General features: G+C 25.8%; 4 protein-coding genes across 6 annotated transcripts; 2 read left to right on the top strand and 2 right to left on the bottom strand.

Moving 5' to 3' along the window:
* The first annotated feature begins 1,336 nt into the window (after nt 1–1,336).
* LOC124430742 (circadian clock-controlled protein daywake-like) lies at nt 1,337–3,893 on the top strand. Its single transcript, XM_046977730.1, has 4 exons — nt 1,337–1,696; nt 2,801–3,181; nt 3,380–3,529; nt 3,675–3,893. The coding sequence occupies exons 1-4, from the start codon at nt 1,630–1,632 to the stop codon at nt 3,821–3,823; spliced, it is 747 nt and encodes a 248-aa protein (XP_046833686.1). The 5' UTR covers nt 1,337–1,629; the 3' UTR covers nt 3,824–3,893.
* Nucleotides 3,894–3,962: 69 nt separating this feature from the next.
* Nucleotides 3,963–8,216, bottom strand: LOC124430740. 3 transcript variants are annotated; one of them, XM_046977728.1, is made up of 6 exons: nt 7,817–8,216; nt 5,486–5,747; nt 5,048–5,250; nt 4,724–4,895; nt 4,404–4,553; nt 3,963–4,286 (listed from the first exon to the last, which is right to left on the bottom strand). In XM_046977728.1, the coding sequence occupies exons 2-6, from the start codon at nt 5,535–5,537 to the stop codon at nt 4,132–4,134; spliced, it is 732 nt and encodes a 243-aa protein (XP_046833684.1). In that variant the 5' UTR covers nt 5,538–5,747; nt 7,817–8,216; the 3' UTR covers nt 3,963–4,131. The 3 variants fall into 3 exon arrangements, with proteins under 3 accessions (XP_046833684.1, XP_046833683.1, XP_046833685.1); XM_046977727.1 differs by having other exon boundaries at nt 5,707–5,747; XM_046977729.1 differs by lacking the exon at nt 7,817–8,216 and adding an exon at nt 6,891–6,913.
* Nucleotides 8,217–10,437: 2,221 nt separating this feature from the next.
* On the top strand, nt 10,438–12,874 carry LOC124430690. Its single transcript, XM_046977626.1, has 3 exons — nt 10,438–10,854; nt 11,850–12,212; nt 12,548–12,874. The coding sequence occupies exons 1-3, from the start codon at nt 10,797–10,799 to the stop codon at nt 12,853–12,855; spliced, it is 729 nt and encodes a 242-aa protein (XP_046833582.1). The 5' UTR covers nt 10,438–10,796; the 3' UTR covers nt 12,856–12,874.
* A 1,765-nt stretch (nt 12,875–14,639) lies between these two features.
* LOC124430689 (circadian clock-controlled protein daywake-like) lies at nt 14,640–19,376 on the bottom strand. The gene is made up of 3 exons (XM_046977625.1): nt 19,092–19,376; nt 18,394–18,625; nt 14,640–15,310 (listed from the first exon to the last, which is right to left on the bottom strand). Exons 1-3 carry the CDS (start codon nt 19,168–19,170, stop codon nt 14,875–14,877), a joined length of 747 nt encoding a protein of 248 aa, XP_046833581.1. The 5' UTR covers nt 19,171–19,376; the 3' UTR covers nt 14,640–14,874.
* Nucleotides 19,377–20,516: the final 1,140 nt, after the last annotated feature.

Raw genomic sequence — 20,516 nt, 5'->3', positions numbered from 1 at the left:
GTCTTCAACATCTTTTGAAAGCGTATTACGCAGGAAACGATTGCGCAGATTCGTCGAGAGAAGGACATTAGGGTGATTAACCTGTATAATACCTGTCAGAGGACAGTGATCATCGTAATTTTCAAAAAATGTTCAAAGATTAGTGGAAGAAGAAAAGGATGAAGAAAAAGAAAGATAATGACAACGTTACGATAACATTTTTAACAAATTACAAAATTGTTTATATAATACTTTTTTATACGTTTATTTATATAAAAACAATTTAAAGAATAGTATGTTTTAATTCGACGAATTCAATTCGAACGTATCTCGTAGGCGCGAGTTAACGCTTTCGCTGTGGTCTTTACCCCTTTCACGATCGAAGAAAGTTGTAATCTTGGCTCGATGATCTCGCTGCTATCGATTTGTCAGGAAAGAAAATTATAGCCTTGCAAATTCCACCGACGCGTACTTTTACAATATAGTAGAAATAATATACAATAATAATCACGAGAAACATGATGGTTACGTTCAACGAGTATATCCGTCGTTATAAAAAAAGAGAAAAAAACAAGAAAAGAAAAAAATAACAAAAAAACAATAACAATAATAATAATAATAATAATAATAATAATAATAATAATAATAATAATAATAATCGGAAAACTTTCTATAACATTTGATGGGCAAATAGATTTCATTTTTATTTTTTTATTTTTTTATTTTTTTCTTTTTTTATTTACTTTTTTATTCCTTTTATTATTAAAAATATATCTAAAAATTAGGCTAATAATAAAGTTAATTTAATTAATGATCATCATCAATTTTTTATATAATTATACGATTACAAGATATCAGGGAGCTATTAATTGATTAAAATCGATTCCAAATTATATCTCATAATTAAATCAACGTATATATATATATATATATATATATATATATATTCTTAATTAATGAATGAATATAACGATTAATAATAATATTCATAATTTGATCATTATTTACGATTAATATAATAATAATGAAATAATGTAAATGACAAAATATAAATTTGTTAATCGTGACAATTCATCGTAAATGATTGTAGAAACAAAAGGAGGGGGGGGGGGAAGAAAAAAAAAAAGAAAAAGAAGGAATAACTAACAACAAAGAGTCTCGATTTAAATAATTTCATTATTTAAAAATTGGATGTTGTTAGTCGAGGGAAGGGTGAAGGGAGAGAGGGAAAGATTATGTATTTCAATTCTGTACCAAGTTGGTTACGGCCCTGACAAAGTTAAAAGAAGCCATTCTACCGTGATAAATTCACTATTGCGCTGAGTGGGGCGCTATATACCCGGAGAAAGTACACTTAGTTTATATATACCCGTGCACAGAGGCCATCGTACGCATTTTCAATATCGCTCTTGCTAATTACGATAGTCGTACACACACACGCACATACACACATACACACACACATATATATATATATATAATATATACATAAATAAATACGTATATAAACGCACACACACACACACACACATATATATATATATATAGATTGATAGGTAGATACATAAATAATTAGACACAAACGGTTGAAGAGATCTAAATTCATTGGATCAAAGATCTTCATAGATAGATAGATCTCAACGAGGAAGGATGACGATAATCATAGGATTTTTGACAATTTTCGCAATCTCATCAAGGATAATACTCGCCGAATTACGTAAGTAACATTAATATTTATATTATTATTTTATGTTTATTGAATACTTAAGTGAGTGAAAAAAATAAAATCTATTTATTTATTTAATTTATTTATTTATTCATTTATTTATTTTTTTTTTTTTTTGTATTCTTTTCTCTTTCATTTCTATTTCTTGTTCTCTTTTTTCTTCTTCTTTTTTTTTTTTTTCTTTTTTTTTTCCTTCTTTTTTATCGTTTTTCTTGTATCCTTTTTCTTTAATAATTTTTTACGTGTCATTGAATAATCCATGATTTTCGCAATTTCTTCTTGTTAAATTTTTTATTTTTCTTTTTTTTTACGACTCTCTCATTTACTGTTTCTCTCTCTATCTCTCTCTCTCTCTCTCTCTCTTTTTCTTTCTCTTAGGAACGTAAATGTAAAGACTTAACAAAAGAAAAGTCGTATAAGTTCGAAAGTGTTTCTTCTAACTTAAAACAATGCCCGTAGGCGTTCCTTTCTCGCAGACATTACATACATTCCATTCTAGGTGAACGATAGAAAAACTACTATTGCAAAATAGACACTTTACATATATTGCAAAAACATTTCTCGTACATATATTTATATGCTTACATATATTTATATACGCGCACGCATCATACACAGATACATGACGCATATATATATATATATATATATATATATATATATATATATATATATATTTTAACATATGCACGTATGAACTCAACGGGGAACTTAATTTATAGCGTATATCGATAAAAAAAAAAAAAGAAAAAAAAAAAGGAAGAAAGAAAGAAAGGAAAAAGAATAAATAAAAAGAGCTATCGAGCTTTCTCAGCTAGTAATTTCACTTTCTACTTTCGATTTTTAGATTTCGCATCGAATGTCACGTTGAAAAACACGTTTGGTTCTTTTCACGTATAAAAAAAGAAAAACAAAGAAAAGGAAAAAAGAAAGAAAGAAAAAAATCAGAACTATATGTATAATAATATTAATGTTTTTCCCTTTTATTTTGTTGTTTAATTTCTTTTCTTTTCTTTTCTTTTCTTTTTTTTTTTTTTTTCTTTTTCTTTTTCAATTTCTTTCAATTAACTTTTCCCCTTTCCTTTTTTGTTTTAGCACCAGGTGTAACAGCTTGTCCACGAACAAGCGATCTTCCAACTTATGACAAATGTGTATTGAAACAATTGGAAACCATAACACCTTATTTGGCAAAGGGTATACCATCGTTGAAATTACCACCATTGGATCCGCTACTTTTGCCATCCCTAACAGTCGATAGAAACTTAGAAGCACTTAAAATAAAAGCGAACATGAGTCAGATACGTGTTTACGGTGCAACAAATTTCTTAGTCGAGGAACTAAATGCAAATCCCAATGATCTAACAGTATCTATAAAGGTACAATTACCTCATGTTCATGTTAAAGGTGATTACGATGTTCATGGTAGACTTTTATTGTTACCACTCAACGGTGCTGGCAGTTTCAAAGGAAATTTCAGTGAGTTCACAATTTATTATGAAATATATATATAAAAGAAAAAAGAAAGAAACAAAAGGGAGAAAAAAATTCTTCTATATTGACATTTTACATTTTTTATATAATACATATATATATATATATATTTATTTATTTATTTATTTATTGTTTTATACTTTTTTTCTTTCTTTTTTTTTTTTTTTTTTTTTTTTTTTTTAGCTAATACTGAGGCAAAAGTTAATGCACAAGGGAAAGAAATTACCGACAAGGATGGCATACAAAGGCTAGAGATCGATAAATTAGATACAAAAATTCGTGTTGGGAGTGGAAATATTAAATTGAAGGCACCGCCTTCTCATACTGTAGCTGGTGATTAGAAAAGTTATATTTAATTTATCTTTTTTTTTTTTTTTTTTTTTTCGCTCTATTACATATATACGTATAGGCATATATACATATATATATACATACATACATATATATTGGTCACGTAATATTTTTATTATTATTTTAGCTGACGCAGCAGCAACATTCTTCAATTCTAATCCACGATTAGTTCTTGACATAGCAAGTCCTATCATCGAGGACACAGCTGCAACGATTAGCAGAGCATTAGCAGCTCGAGCACTCGGTGTTCTTACGAAAGCTGAACTGGTGCCCTAATCTTTTATCTCTTTATAATTCTTCTAATAAGTACGATTAGAAGATATACATATATACATATATCTATATATTTTATTTTGATTTTATTTTTTTTCTCCTTTTTTCTTTTCTTTCTTTTTTTTTTTTTTTTCTTCGTTTGTTTGTTTATTTGTTTGTTTATTGTTTCATCTTTTACGAGTATTATATACCGTTTGTATAAGTATCGGCACGTATCATTGAAAAACGTGAAGTGTGCTGTCGTTAATTAATGAATTAAAATTAATTAGATGAATTTGAGAAAAAAGGATTCTAATTTGTCTAGATTTCGTTCAATTCTCTGGGAATAGTTCGTCGTACGTAAAGGTTCTCACAATTTTATTCGAAACATTGGTAAAAAGATCAGCTAACGATGATTCCATCACTGGTTTAATTTCTTCTATTAATAATGCGCTATTAGCATTTATTATCTTATTACTGGCTGGTCCTAAATCATAAAAATAAGAAAGCGTCGATCATTCCTTCCTAATCTTTTATCCATTATAATAATAATAATTATATATTAAATATATATATATATATATATATATATATATAATCTTACCTAGAACTGGATCGCCAGCAAATAAATTGTTTAGATAAAGATTAGCACCACTAATTTGAATGTTTAGTTTCATTTTCTCGAAATGTAAATAAACTTTATTGTCTCTATAAATTTTCTGTGCTTTCAAGACAATGTCGGAATCATATCCAGCTGTAATACAGTAAAAATAAGATTACTGTAAGAATAATCAATTGTTTAAAAATAATAAACAATTGTTTAAAAAATTATGCTATATATATATATATATATATATATATATATATATATATATATATATATATATATATGTCACAGATACACACATATATTATAGAACTTACTGAAATTTCCAACGAGTTCACCCTCTCCAGTAAGCTTGAGTAAAAGCAATGTAGCATCTATTTGATATTTTCCTTGAAAATTGAGCTTTTCAAAGCTGACCTTGAATGTGAAAATTACGTCATCGGTGTTCACCTTGAGATCACGTATTTTAAACGTCGACGGTCCGTTCACCTAATAATTTAGAAATAATATCTTTAATTTTGATCGATTTGATTCAATGAAATTCAATAGGTTAATTCAAATTGTTACATTGAATTATTGATTAAATTGATCGACATTTGTCAATTAAAAAATATATCAATTAAAATAATTTATAATAGCACCTGAATATCAGTAAGATTGATATCGAGCCTAGCGCCAGTTGGTCCTCTCAATAAACGAATTTGACTTAATTTTAATGGTTCGATAGCCGGTGTATCGAGTTCAGGAATTCCTTCAGCCAATTTCTCACGAAGATTCTCAATCGAATTCATTACACATTCGTTTATATTAGGATCGTGTTTTTTACATACTTTTATATATGGAGCTATAAACACAAATATAAACGTGTAATACTTTTATAATTATATAGAAAAAAAAAAAAAAAAAATAACAACAACAACAACAACAATAAAGATGGTTTCTAAATATGAACCATTTAAAAAAAAAAAAGAAAAAAAAAAGAAAAGAAATTATTTCAAATGGAATTTTATAAAAATTTGTTAAATTTATTTTTCAAGATGTGTTTGATAAAATAACACACGTATTATTGAAAAATTTACATTTATAACAATCAATGACGAAAACTGATAATTGATTGATTAGAGATAACATTTAGATTTATTATTATTAACGACGATTGCATTTGATTATTTTCATATATTCACGTAGTATAGTGAAAGTTCATCGTGCTGGTCATTATCATCCGGTGATCATTATCTGCGGTCAATTGTCCTTGATTGTTTCAGATTGAGATGATTTTCAATCCTTTATTTATACTTACGTAATGCAGAGTCGACATTCCTAAATAGAATCAATGCAAAGCTGCAAAAAAGAAAAGAAAAAAGTTGAAGGGGGAAAAGAAAAAAAAAAAGTAAAAATAATAATAAAAAGAAAATAAATAAGTGAATAAGTATATTTCATTATTTTTCAATGTTTAAACGAATAAAAAACTTTTATTGCTTTATTAATGATCCATAAATGTTAATATAAAAAAAAAAAAATAATAATAATGATCGCATCATATTTGAAATATTCATTGAAGCATAATAATAATCGTATAATAAATTTTTTATTATTAATATTTAATAATTAAATGATCATATGCTGTATGTCGTCATTTTACGATTGATTTATTTATTATTATTAAGATATGTCGATATAAATCGATAATCGATTACACAACCAAAGACCATAATCACAATGTTCGTGTCACGGAGTTATTTGAGAAATAAAGGAACGACATTGAATACGTAAAACGTGATTCATAACATTAATGATTTAACAAAGAAGACTACTGTGCCTTCACGTTCGTTATTTTCTATTTATTTTTTTTTTCTTTTTTCTTCTCCTTTTTTTCTTTTTTTTTTTTTTTTTTTTTCATTACCTTGACACGATAAAAATGAATATTGAACGAATTCACTGTAATTATTCTTCCATAGAACGACGAAAATACTTCTTTCTTTTTTTTTTTTTATTTTTTTGTATATTCAATGTAACATTAAACTTGTGTCATCATTATACGTGATAATTAATTCGACGAAGTATTTTTCAGATTGTAATCTACATCGATTAGTTCTTCTTATAAGTTCAAAGTTCGCATAATATATCAGTCTATTTCAGTATTTAGAAATAATTATGATGATTTTATGCATGATGAAAAAAGAAAAAAAAAAAGGAAAAAGAAATAAGAAAGAAGAATAAATTATCGTATTAATATGTTTTTATATAAATTGAAATGATGGAATTTATAATTCAAGTAAAAGTCAACTGGATAGTCGATATTTAATGGAAGCGAAGTATGGCGGTGACATAATAACTGTGTGTCGTAACATGTGAGATTGGTTCAAACAAAAAAAAAAAAAAAATAATAATAATAATAATAAAAAGAAATAAAAGAAATATAAAAAAAAAAGAATAGAAATAAGAATAAATAAAATAAAATAAAAAAGGAAAAGTGATATTAACATGCATATATACTTGCGTGCGTGCGTGTTTGTATACGAATACGTAATATAGTGAAGAATTTAAACGTCCCAGACATAATCGTAATACTTATCTAATTTTTTTTTCTTTTTTTTTTTGTGTATAAAAACAAAGATCGATTTTTTTTTATAATATCGATAATATCAATTAGAATATGTGCAGAGAGAAAAAATAAAAGTATTTTATGAAGATTAAACTAATTTTTAGATCGTTTCTTGATCTAAATAAAACTATGTAATCATATAATTAATATTTACCGTTTATGTAATTAATAATCGAACAATTAATGCGGTAATGATTCTCCGATAAAAGGGGGAAGACGCTCATTAGGATCGATAGATCTTCTTATACTTTTCTTTTCTTTTTTTCTTAATTCCTTTTTTGTTGCATTTACATCTTTATGTCAATTTTCTTGCAATATCAGTAGCACTATTTTATCACGTAAAGCATCGTAAAAACAAAAAGAAGAAGGAGAGACTAATAAAAGCGATTCATTTTTTTGTTTTCTTTCTATTTCTTTTTTTTTATTTTATTTTATTTTATTTTATTTTCTTTTTTTTTTTTTTTTTTACTAAACAATCTTTGATCATGCACGATCAATGCACATTAATTTTTACTATTATTATTATTATTATTATTATTATTATTATTATTACTACTATTATTATTATTATATGGAACAAAATCTAAGGGATGATCGTGAAAAGTGTATAACTATTTACGAGCACTAAGTATCAAGGAACAATGATAATGAAAAAAAAAAAAAAAAAAAAAGAAAAGAAAAGAAAGAAAACAAAGAACGATCTATAGATCCAAAAAAAAAAAAAAGAAAAGAAAAGTAGGGAAAGAAAAAGAAGTAGAGGAAAAAAGGAAAATTCCAAAATGAATGATGGTACAAATAAACGTACCAGATTTCGATGAATACGTAGATGGAAACCATGGCGAGAGAATTGATCCAAATGAGGAGAACGACGTAAAGATCCAAAACCAAAATAACCAATTTTACAATGTGATCACAAAATAGTCGATTTTAAATTTAATACTATCGACGCGTACGCAAACGTTACAGTGATGATAATGATGATGCCTATGTCCTATCGTTGAACTATACGCTATAGTATACGCTAAAATTCAAGACGTAGCTTCTGAGATTCTTGCTACTATTACATTCGGTTACAGTTGATTACCTCGTGCCACTTGACGGCTATTGGTTCATACCAACGATATCTTGCCTAACGGGATCGGAGAACGTATGCTTGTGAATTGGTTAAAAGAATCAACTTTTCATCGATCCACATAACCCCCTACCTTTTCCTACTTGAACTCAGTTAACTATGCTTTTTCAATATTTTTCTAAGAAAAATCTTTTTTTTTTTTTTTTTTTTTTTTTTTTTTTTTTTTTTTTTTTTTTTTTATACGATCGTTTAATGTAAGATTTTAATTAGATCTGCATTTTAATTATCCTTATTATTAATTTCTTCCTGTTCTGTCATTTGTTTTCTTTTCAACTGCGTTCATAACAAAAGTACTTTTATTTTTTTCTATAATCCTTTTTTTTTTTTCTTTTATATACATGTATATATAAGATATATAATTTATATATTATATAATATTTTTTAAGATCGTTTAATGTCAGATTTTTATTGTGATTTAATTATTCTTATTATTACGTCGTTAAAAATATTATATAATATATATATATATATTATATAATTAATATTCTATAATATTTTTTGAGATCGTTTAATATCAGATTTTGATCAGATTTGCGATTTAATTATCATTATTATTATATCAATTTTTATCAATTGTGTCAGCTTTTTCAACTGTCCTCATAAGAAAATTATTTTACACTTCTTTCTTTGTCATAATCTTTTTTTCTTTTTATTTTAGAAATTATTTTCTTAGAATCCGTTTAATGTCAGATCATTTTTCGTTACGTTCTTATTTCTTCCTCCTTTTATTTCTTCTATATTATTTTTTCATCCAGTTTTTCTCTTTCTCCTTTTTCTGATATCATTTTTTCTAAAAGGATCATTTAATGTCAGATTTTGATTAAGATCTGTGAATTAATAATACTTTTTTCTTTGTAAATGAAAAATATCGGTTTTTTCTTTTTTTTAAATAATTTTTTTATCATTCGAAGCCGAGAAAAGAAGTGAAGCAAAAAGAAGAAGAAAAAAAAAAAAAAAAAAAAAAGAAAAAGAGAAATGTTTCTGATTTCTTTTCCTTTTCTTTTTTCTTCACTTTTTTCGAACCAAAGTAAAATTTGTCTCTTTCCTTTTGTTCTCATCGATTATCTATCCAATCTTTTTCTCTCTTTTACGAACGTCCATTTAATTTGTTCAGATATTATTTAATTTATTAGCTCCATCGATTGATAACACTTTTCGTCCCTTTAAAAAGTGAAAATGTAAAAATATAATCACTTAGAAATGTAGCTCGTAATTTAATTGAAACGAGAGAGGAAACAAAGTAAAAGGATAGAAAAACGGTTTCACCTCATCGACTTTCTATTTCTCGCGAAGTACGAATGCCATTTCTGTCTTTAGGAATTGCGAATAGTTCAAGCATTCTTTTCTCTCTCTCTCTCTCTCTCTCTCTCTCTCTCTCTATCACTATCACTATCTATCTATCTGTTTATTTATTTTTCTTTTGATCTTTTACTATTTTCGTACAATGAATATCTATATCTTTTTCATTTAGAAATAAAAATAGATTTTGTTGATCTTTTAGAGGGAGGAGGAGGGGGGGGCATGAATGTATAAGATTCATAACGTAATGTAGAACAAAGTCAATCACGTATCCGTTAATTACAATCAGATTATTTAAATCTCGTCATCATAATAACAATATTCATATTATTTCTCATCATTATTATTAAACGATACTGTTGCATTTCGTGAATATTAATATATATATATATATCTTGAAAACTTTAAATCGATTATAATTGTTTGTACAAAATGAAATAAACTTGTTTCTATTTCTTGGAAATAATAAAGTCTTTCAGTACGTAGGAGACAAACAATTAACGAAGAAAAAATTCCATAGAAATTTTCAAGATCTTTGACTGTCAACAAATACACAGTGACGAAGATTGATTTAATGTTTATTTTTATATGGACAACAAACGAGAAGGAAGAAAAATATTAACGATTAGTCAGGCATTAAAGTGAATTTATGAAAAAGAAAAAGAAAGAGAAAGATAGAGAGAGAGAGAGAGAGAGAGAGAGAGAAAAGGAATAATTTTTTAATTAAATTTTAGATATTTCTTTGATTGAAAAAATTTATTAAAGAATTTTTATATTTCATTAAGTATACATAACACACGTTTATATCTAATCAGACATGCATACACGTATCTATTCCTCATTACATATATATATATATATATATAATGTATATAATATACATAAAATTTACCACGCTAATAAATGTTTATGTTTATATGATTCACAATTATATTTATGAATGAAATAGAGAGAGAGAGAGAGAGAGAGAGAGAGAGAGAGAGAAACAAGGAAAATAATGAAATATAACAAATGAAAAAAACTATGAATTTGATGTAAGTATAATTCTCTGCATACGTTCTCATGAGAAAAATAATTATAAAAATAGTAAAAGAAAAAATGTAAGAGACATACATCAATGCAAAAAGAGGGAAATATTAACAGCTGATAGGTAGATATCTCATTCGACCATGGCCCTGGACTTTGATGATTCATGTTTATACATCTTAGAAAGAAGGATTGAGTTCCGCAAAGTATATATAAATACCAGAAGAAATAAAACATGCTCATATATTCTTGCAGTCTTTTAACGCGCTTTAATCCGTGTGGATGTATTCTACTCTTATTATATTTTAATAATCTATAATATTTCGAAATGTTCGTCAAATCTTTCGTACTACTTCTTTTGGCTAATCTTGCGATGACTGAAATTCGTAAGTGTTTATGAATTTAATTAATAGGAATAAAATGTTCCCTTTTTTTTTTTTTTTTTACTTAACAATAGTATTAATAAAATACGTCGTATAAAATTTTATATTTTTTGTTCTTTGTTCGTTTTTGTTTTCTTTTTCATGAGATTTTCATTTTCGTGTTTTTGAAATGTGGAAAAAAAGGATAATTTGTTGCTAGTTACTGTCCAATTTTTATCCATGTGCGATTTTTATAATAATAATAATAATAATAATAATAATAATAATAATAATAATAATAATAATAATAATAATAATAATGATAATGATAATAATAAAAGGATTGATAGAAAGCGGTGTTGAATTTACGACGATAAAATAAATCGTCGGAGGAGAAGTAAATATATCAAAAAAAAAAAAAAAAAAGGAAAAGAAAAAGAAAAAGAAATAAATAAATAAGAATAAAAGTAAAAATAAAAAAGACGAAAACAAAACCGAAAGTTAAAGAATGTTTCATGCATTGAAATATCGAATGATCGAAATGAAAAAGTTGGACTTAGTATTTGATTAATGTGATTACACTTTGAACGATTTAACGACATAGAAATGTGATATAAAGTCGAGTTAGTAAAAAAAAAAAAAAGGAAAAAGAAACAAGAGAGACAGAGAGGAATATAAAATAAAAAAGAAAAATAATAATCCAAGGATAATGATTCGATAAACTACTATTTAACTATATGCGTATATATATATATATATATATATTTTTTGTTCTGTTTTTCTGTTTTTTTTTTTCTTGATAGCAAGAAGTGACTATGAGAAATAATCAAAGTCATACAAAAAGAAAATTATTTAAACGTAACGAATCTAATGAAAATTCGAACGACTTCTTTTCCTTTCTTTTCTTTTTATTTTATTTATTTATTTTTTTTTTATATTTTTATTTTACTTCATTTTATTAATTTCATATTTTATTTGTTTAATTTTAATCTTATTTTAATTATTATTTTATTTCGTAGCCTCGTACATTAATATATGCGGTCGGAGGAATCCAAAATTGGACGAATGTGTCATTAACAGCATCGAATTAATTCGAGATAAATTAATAACAGGAATACCAGAATTGGATGTCCCAAAAATATCTCCGTTAACTTTGAAAAAACTAATATTCGCCGATGAGCCAAATTTTCAGATAAAAGCAGAAAACGTGCAGATCTACGGCATCGATACTTTCCAAATAATAAATTTGAAAACTGATTTAAAGAAACAACAAATCGATACAACAGTTATATTTAAACAAATAAAGATCGAAACTGCTTACGATATAAATACGAAAATTTTAGTTCCTTTCGTTGGCGATGGAAATATCAAGGCAGACACAAGTAAAACAATTTTTATTATTCACGATAATAATCGATCATTTTTAAATATATCTCATCTAGAATAATTATTATTTCTAAGCGATCTGTTTAATTGCGTAATGATACATTACGTATTACGCGTTTGTCATTTTTTGTTCTATCTTTCTTTTCATTACTTTTTCTTCTTCTTTTTTTCATTATTTTTTCTTATTTTTTTTTTTTTTTCTTTTTCCCTTTCTTTTCTTTTTTTCATCGAATCTCAAATAACATTTGTCAATTTTACGATATATTTCGATATAGAGATCTTTTTTCCTTGAATATTTATTTATTTTGAATATTTATTATTTATTTTACAGATAACGTGACGGCAAAAGTGTTGCTCCGTTATAAGCTAATAGAAAAGGATGGTAAGAAATATATATACTACTTTTCAATGACAACTAAACTCGACATCAAGGATATCATTATGAATATAGAACCAGGAAATAACACCGATAACACCTTAAGGGAGATTATCAGTAATATCTTCAACAGTAACAAAAAAGACATGGTCGCTATTATTTTGCCAAGCATAGAAAAGAGTATTTCGGATAATGTACTCAAAATTAGTAACAACATTGTTAAACATTTTTATTATGACGAAATTTTACCTGATCGGGAATAAATCTTCTTTTCTTTCTGTTTTTTTCTTTTTCTTTTTTTTTGTTTTTTTTTTTTTTTTTTTCTTTTATTTTTTCTTTTTCTTTCGAACTTAGTTACTCGGATAAGGCTTTTATATATATATATATATATATATATATATATATATGTATATGTGTGTCTGTGTGTGTATACATATGAATATTTATTTATTTTTATTTATGTTAATTTTTTTCTTAAATACTAAAAAGAATAAGATAATTGATAATTAAGAGGTTTATATTAAATTTGCATGATGTTTCCTTACTTTTTTTTTTTTTCTACCTGTTTACGATGATTTTACCTGTCTATCCTTAAATCCCGTTTAATTTTTCTTTTAAAGAAAAGAAATAGGATAGGAAGAAAAATGAATAAATAAGTTAAAAAATAATTTAAAAAGGAAGAAAAAAAAACAAGTTATTATTGTTTAAAAAGGGATCGAAAAAGAATAAAGAGAAAGTGACTCAAGATGATAAAATATTTGTTCTGATGGAATAACGACGAATTGTTAATGTTAGCAAATACAGAAACGCAATAATGAGTTACATAGATAACGCAACATCATAATGACCTTGGTAATTATCGTGAAAGAGTAGTTCATTCTTTCGTACGTCTTTCTTCGAAATAGGTCAATTTCTTGTCCGATCTTATGATAGCTTTAATAAGAAAAATCTCGAATAGAATAGTTATTATTATTATTGTTGTTGTTATTTTTTTTTTTTTTTTTTTTTTCTAAATTGTTTACCGAACACAATTACCTTTTCTTTCTTACTCATTCAATCTTCACGAAATAATTATCTTGTAATATTATCGCAATTGGAGAAACGGAATTATCTTCTTATTTTTTAAACATGTTCCTTTCAAAAATAATCAAATAAAAGTTTTTTAATACAACGATTCCTTTATTCTTATGAATTATTGACTATTTGTAAAGTAAATACACCTGTTTATAATACCTATCGACCAGAGTATATATTATCTATTGTATATAGTCGCTAGACGTTAATGAAAGTCGCTAGTTCGTGGTTTTTTTTTTTTTTTTATTTTTTATTTTCTTTTTTTTTCCTTGTCTTTTCTTTTTTTTCTTTTTTTTTTTTTCTTTCTTTCTTTTTGTTTCGAAAAATAATATCAAGACATTTAATATATATATATATATATATATATATATATATATATATATATATATATATATATATATATATACATATTACATAGATATTGTAAATGATCATTCGTTCCATTTAATATTCTCTTATCAATTTCAAAAAAATAAATTTTTTAACAATCTCTTAATGATAATTAGGATCATTTATTTTTACATTTGTTAGTTTTTTTTTCTTTTCTTTTTTTTTTCCTCGTTAATGTCATCGCCCTCAGTTTGAGTCATACGAGTCTCAGGTGACATTTTAATACAAATCGAATGAAAAGTTATGTATACCAATAAAAGAAAAAAAGAAAAGAAAAAGCTTTTTAAGAGATAATAGTTGTTGAATATAAATTAAAACTCATTTGAGAATTTTACGATCGGAAGCATCAATAAAATGTCTACATTGTCGAAATGTTATCACATAACATCGAAGAACTTTTAACGAAACAAGATAATAAGATAAATATATATATATACACACACATATATATATATATATATATATATATATATTATAATCCGTATTGTAAAGAGAATAGAAAAGGATGGAACGAATTATCGAGGTGGATCGATTTTATCGTATAATGTTTGGAATATTTTTAAGTATGTTAAAAATTCAGAGGTAGCGTTTGAAATTTTTTTGACAATGACAATTGACGAATTGATTATAATCGATGTTTGATCATTGACATAATCGCTTTAGGGAATCGTCATTCGTATCGTCAGACATTCGTTTCGATTTGTTTCATTTTGTTTTATATTCTTTTCCTTTCTTTGTTTTTTTTTTTGTCTCCTTTCTTCGTTCTTTTTTTTTTCTTCTTTCTTTCCTCTTACATTTTCTTCCTTTTTCCTTCAATTTTATGGGAATAATTGCTCGTAAGTGAAATTACTGACAATACTATTAGCGATCTCACGAAAAGCGTCCGATAATGTTCTCTCTATCAATGGCTGTAATTCTTTAACGAATGCATCGAAATTGCTGTTGATAGCTGAATTAATAACATCACCGAGTACCTTTTCACCGCCAAAAAGATTCTCTAGATTTAGATTACCCTTACCAACTGTGATTTTCATTTTAAATTCTTCAATCTGCACATGATTCTCCCCGCTTGGTAATTGTTTTTTCGTGGCATGTATATTGACCGATCCGACACATTGAGTGAAGTTTCCAGTCATTGGACCAGATCCTTCAATTGGCAAAAGTAATATTTTTCCATTGATCTCGTATGTGCCTATTACGTGTAAGTGCGGCAGTTTGATATCCATTGCGAACGTCAAATCGTCAAAGTTTACCCTGTGGTTTGGAGGGAACAAAAAAAAATATTTATAAGTGAATTAATTAATTAAATTATTAATTAAAGAATTAATTAAATGTATAAGTGAAAATAAATTATAAGTGTAACGTCTGCGTCGATTTTATGAGGAAAAAGAATTTCTTTTCTCTCTCTTTTTTTTTTTTTTTTCTTTTTTTTTTTCTTTTCTTTTTCTTTTTCTTTTTTTCTTTATTTAGGTGATTACACTGAAAGATCTATTGATTAAGAAAAAGAAAAAGTGAAAATTAATAATTAATAATTATTTATGAATCATTCACTCATTTCAAAATAAATTATCTTTCGAATAATCCTTTAAAATTATATCGGCTAATGATGATCGTTCTGAGTTTTCTTGGAAAATAAAAATCAATATTTAGAAAAATATGTTTTTTTTAGAAAAGCAAAAGAAAAGAAATGATTTGATACAAGTGAGATTTAATAAATTCAGGAACAGGCTTTGTTATAAATCCTAAACAAGTATCGTTCGATGATTCCTTTTTGTTTTTCTTTTTTTTTTTTTTTTTTTTTTTTTTTATGTTTGATAATGCTGTGCACGATAATTAAACAAGCACGAAAGAAAGTACAAAAATAAAAAAGCGCCAATAAGAGAAAAGATTATTTTTCACATTAAACATGGCATAATTGAAGACAAGGCAAACACGAAAGTAAAAGAAAAAAAAAAAAGAAAAAAGAAAAAGTAGAAAATAAAAATAAATTTAAAAAGAAAAAAAGAATGAGAAAGAAGATGACAGTAGAATATTTTTCAGGTCAACCACATTGGTATACTTCCACTAATTCGTATTTCAAATGATCGTTTCCGTTATTTTCACTATTTTATTAAACTATCAAGGATTATCCTCTTTGTTCTTTCTATCTCTCTATTTTTTTTTTTTTTTCTTTTTTTTCTATATATACATAAGATAACAACCATACCCATGTAGTAATACGACAATTGTTTTCGAATTCGCATTTCAAGCACTCGTGTCACGGCCGTATTCAATATCGTAATCGGAATATAAAGTAATCTTGCTCGCGAAGATCGAATGATCAATCAACGTAATTTTGTTCGTTTTATTTCTTTCTATCTTCTTCTGTTTTTCTTTCTTCTCTCTTTTTCTTTTTCTTTTTCTTTTTTTTTTTTTTTCTTTTTTTTTTCATTTTTTTCATTTTTTTCTTTTATAGGATATTAGTGATCATTCATGCGAAACCTAGCGAACATCAAGGATCCTCTCTACAAATCGACTTAACTGTTCAATCGTTTTTTAATATCTTTCTTTTCAAGAACACAAGATAGAAAAGTAAACAGTCTATTACTTTTTTTTTTTTCTTTTTTTTTTTTTTTTTTACCATATCAATGATCCACTCGTGCGAAACTATTAAACATCAGGGATCTTTTATAAATCGATAAATATATATATATATCTGTCTAACAGCTTTTTTGTGTAATTATATGTTTTTTTTTTTTTTTTTTTTTTTTTTTTTTTTTTTTTTTTTTTTTTTTTTTTTTTTTAAAGAAAGAAAAAGGAAAAAAAAACAACAGCAACAAGATAGAAAACAATAATTCGTCATGATAGAGTATATAAATTGATTTTATTCGATAGAAATTATTCCGATGTAATTTTATTCGTCGGAATAAAATGTATCTTCTTTTTTTTTTCTTCTTCTTTTTTTGTTCTTTTCTTTTTTGTTTGTTATTAGTTAATAATTTTAACTGATCGTGTGTTATTCAATGAATCTTGAAGGTCTCGTGATAAATCCGATTAATCTTTTCTTTAATATTAAAAAAAAAAAAAGAAAAAAGAAAAAAGGAAAAAAAAAAAGATATAAATAAAAATAAAAATAAAAATAGGAAAACAAAAACAAAAAACGTAAGAAAAGAATTACATGAAGAAATGATCAATAATGACATATTCATAAAGCTTTAGATGATTTTGTAATGAATGAAGTTAAACAAAAAAAATAGTAATAATAATAATAATGATAATAATAATAATAATAATAATAATAGTAATAATAATTTTGAGACCAACATCATTCATCAATTTAAAAAAAAAATAAAACAATTTCATTGAGTAAAGTCACATTAAGAATTGTTTTCTCACGATGTCGTTACTTGAAAGTTTCGCACGTTAATAAAATAAATCACAAAGATGACTGTACATCTCGGATAGTTCTCGTTATTGATATTAATTGATCATCAAGAGCCACATGTCAATTTTCTCGCGGTATAAAACATAGTCGTATCATTTGTGGTTACAAGGATTACAAGAATGAAAGATATCGATTGATTTCATCCTTGTAATCCAATACGATATGACGATGCTACAGTATTACATAGCCTTTCGAACTATAATTTCTCATGTTTTCTAATTCATGGTTATTCATTAAACTCCGTGACTCATAGTCATTCATAAAAATCTTCTTATTCTCGCGATTATTTTAACAGATTTAATACAACCGGTTCAATATTACCAAATTTTATACGATCTTCGACCTTCACATTCTTTTATATCAAAAGGAAAGAAGATATTATTCATTTATCCTCGAATTATAAAAAAAAAAAATAAAAAATAAAAAAAGAAAAAAAAAGAATGCAATAATAATAAAAAGAAGTAAAAAAGAAAAGTATCGAGAAGTTTTTTAAAACGTTCAGTAATAATCGGTCATTTTTATTATTCTTATCTTGAATGTTCGTCTATGTTAATTAAGATTTTACTGTGCAATTAAAAGAAGAAAAAAAAAAATAAATAAATAAGAAAAAAAAAGGATGAATAAATTATATTTGCTAAGGAGTAAGTAACAAATCAATATTCAATGGCTAATGAGATTAATCGAAATACACGTTGCCATTCAATTAATAATTCATGACTAATTTTCCATTATCTTTTCTTTTTTTTGTTTTTTCTTTTTTTCTTTTCTCCTTCTAAAGCGTAACTCTTAGAATACGATAGATAGAATCGATTAAAATTCTTATTAATTATCTGTTATTAGATATCGTCAAAATATTGTATTATATCTGTATCATCATTAAATATTTAATTTTAAGTATAATAACACAGCTTACTTCAGATCGGTTATGGTAAAATCACTGGCACCATAAGCTTCTACATTCTTCGCACTTATTTTTAAACCAGATTTTTCGCTAACAATCAATTGTTTTAATAAAAGTGGCTCCAATGATGGTATATTGTATTCTGGTACACCTTTCTGAAGATAAGGCTTCAAAGATTCTACACTTTCGGTGATGCAATTAATGATGTTAGGATCGGTGCGTTCACAAATATGTAGAAAATCGGCTGAAGAGAAATAAAATTTAATAAAAATGATAAAATAAAGTAAAAAATAATTTTTATATATTAGGTTGGAAACTATGAAACGGGCGTTCTTGTTCAGTTTTTTTATCTTCATTCAATGCCCGTTTCATAGTTTCCAACCTTATATATATATATATATATATATATATATTTAAAAATTATAACGTTTCATTCATGATCGAAGATTTCTACAGAAAAAAAAAAAACGAGGAAAAAGAAAAAAAGAAAAGTAGAAACTTAATGTCTTTTTGATTGAGAATTAAACTTGAGAATAAAAATTTTCGTGAAAAAGGAATAAATTAATAACTTCTCTCTCTCTCTCTCTCTCTCTCTCATTCTATCTCTATCTCTCTTTTTCCTTTCTTTCTTTCTTCCTTTTTTTCTTGTTTCTTTTTTCTTTTTTTTTTTTTTTTTTTTTTTTAAATTCTCTCCGATTTCATTTACTCACGTAAATCCATCGATTGGCCAAGATCGACGATCAAAAAAAGTAAGATCAGATTGACAAGGAATAAGACGTCACACTTCATGATTGTTTGCTTCTGTTTGATCGAATTTAAATTTTGATAAGACGAGAAAGAAGATATGTATATGTGTATATATATATATATATATATATATATATATATATATATATAATTTTCTCAAAGAAAATTTGAATCCAAATGAATTTTATACACGGAAACAATTCGCGAATGGATAAATGTTCGGATAGATGCTCGGACTGGAAGTGAATAAGAGTGAAGCCGTCGTGCGTGGATCTTATAGTGGTATTCTTCTTCTCCTCTGGCCCCTCCAACCAACAGCTACCATCTCTGAGTTATTCAGAGTTAGTCAGAGATACAATCACTGAAACAATTGTGAACCATGTGTTCCACCTACACATTCTATCACGCATACATAATACACACGTACACTTACACACACACACACACATATATATATATATATATATACTTTTGTTTGGTATGTTCATGTGTATATATATATATATATATATATATATATATATATATATATATACATACATACACACACATATGTATATATGGGTATGTGGGGTGAAAGGGGAAAGGGGTGATGGGGAGAGAGGAGGAAAGAGAGACCAGAAATTTTCTATCTCGTTTCAAAGTCAAGGTAACTCATTGAGAAGAGGGTTGGGAAGTGGAAATGGAAAAAAAAGGAAACATAAGCTAATAATCATTACTGTCAAAGATTTCCTAATGTTTATTCTTCGAACGCTCAAAGTCGACATTGAACTTTTAAACTTTTCATTGTTAGATTGTATTGATTTTCTTTTCTTTGTTTGTTTTGTTTTTTTCCTTTTTTTTTAACTTATTCTTCTTTTTCTCTCTCTCTCTCTCTCTCTCTCTCTCTCCTTCTTTTTCTTTTCTTTCTCTTAACATACACCTGTTGACCTGTATAGGTGTATATATATATATACATATATACACATACATATGTGAATATGTACATACATAAATATAAATATATATGTATGTATATATGTATATATATGCAATCTATTGTAAATTTCCCTCGGATAAAATCGGAGTGAGACGTGTTCGGAATTTTATAATTTTCTTTTTCCGAATATTACATTGTTCCAGAGATATTTCTGCATATGCAAATATATTTCCTTTTGAAAGTAACAGGAAGCAAAGAAAAATAATATCAAAAAATAATAACAAGGGATATATTGTATTTGTCGGAGATTAAAAAAAAGGAAAAACGAAGAAAAATGAAGATGAATAAAAAGGAATAGAAGAGATGGAGAAAAAAGATCATAATTCAGTGGAAAAATTTTGAAATAGTGCCAATCGATATTGAACTAATCGATCGATTGTATAATCCTTCTTTTATCGTAAGAATTATT

Source organism: Vespa crabro, chromosome 19 (genome assembly GCF_910589235.1).
Source record: "Vespa crabro chromosome 19, iyVesCrab1.2, whole genome shotgun sequence".
NCBI lineage: Eukaryota > Metazoa > Arthropoda > Insecta > Hymenoptera > Vespidae > Vespa > Vespa crabro.
Note: the sequence above shows the minus strand (reverse complement) of the source record. Positions and strands in the feature narration are given on the sequence as shown.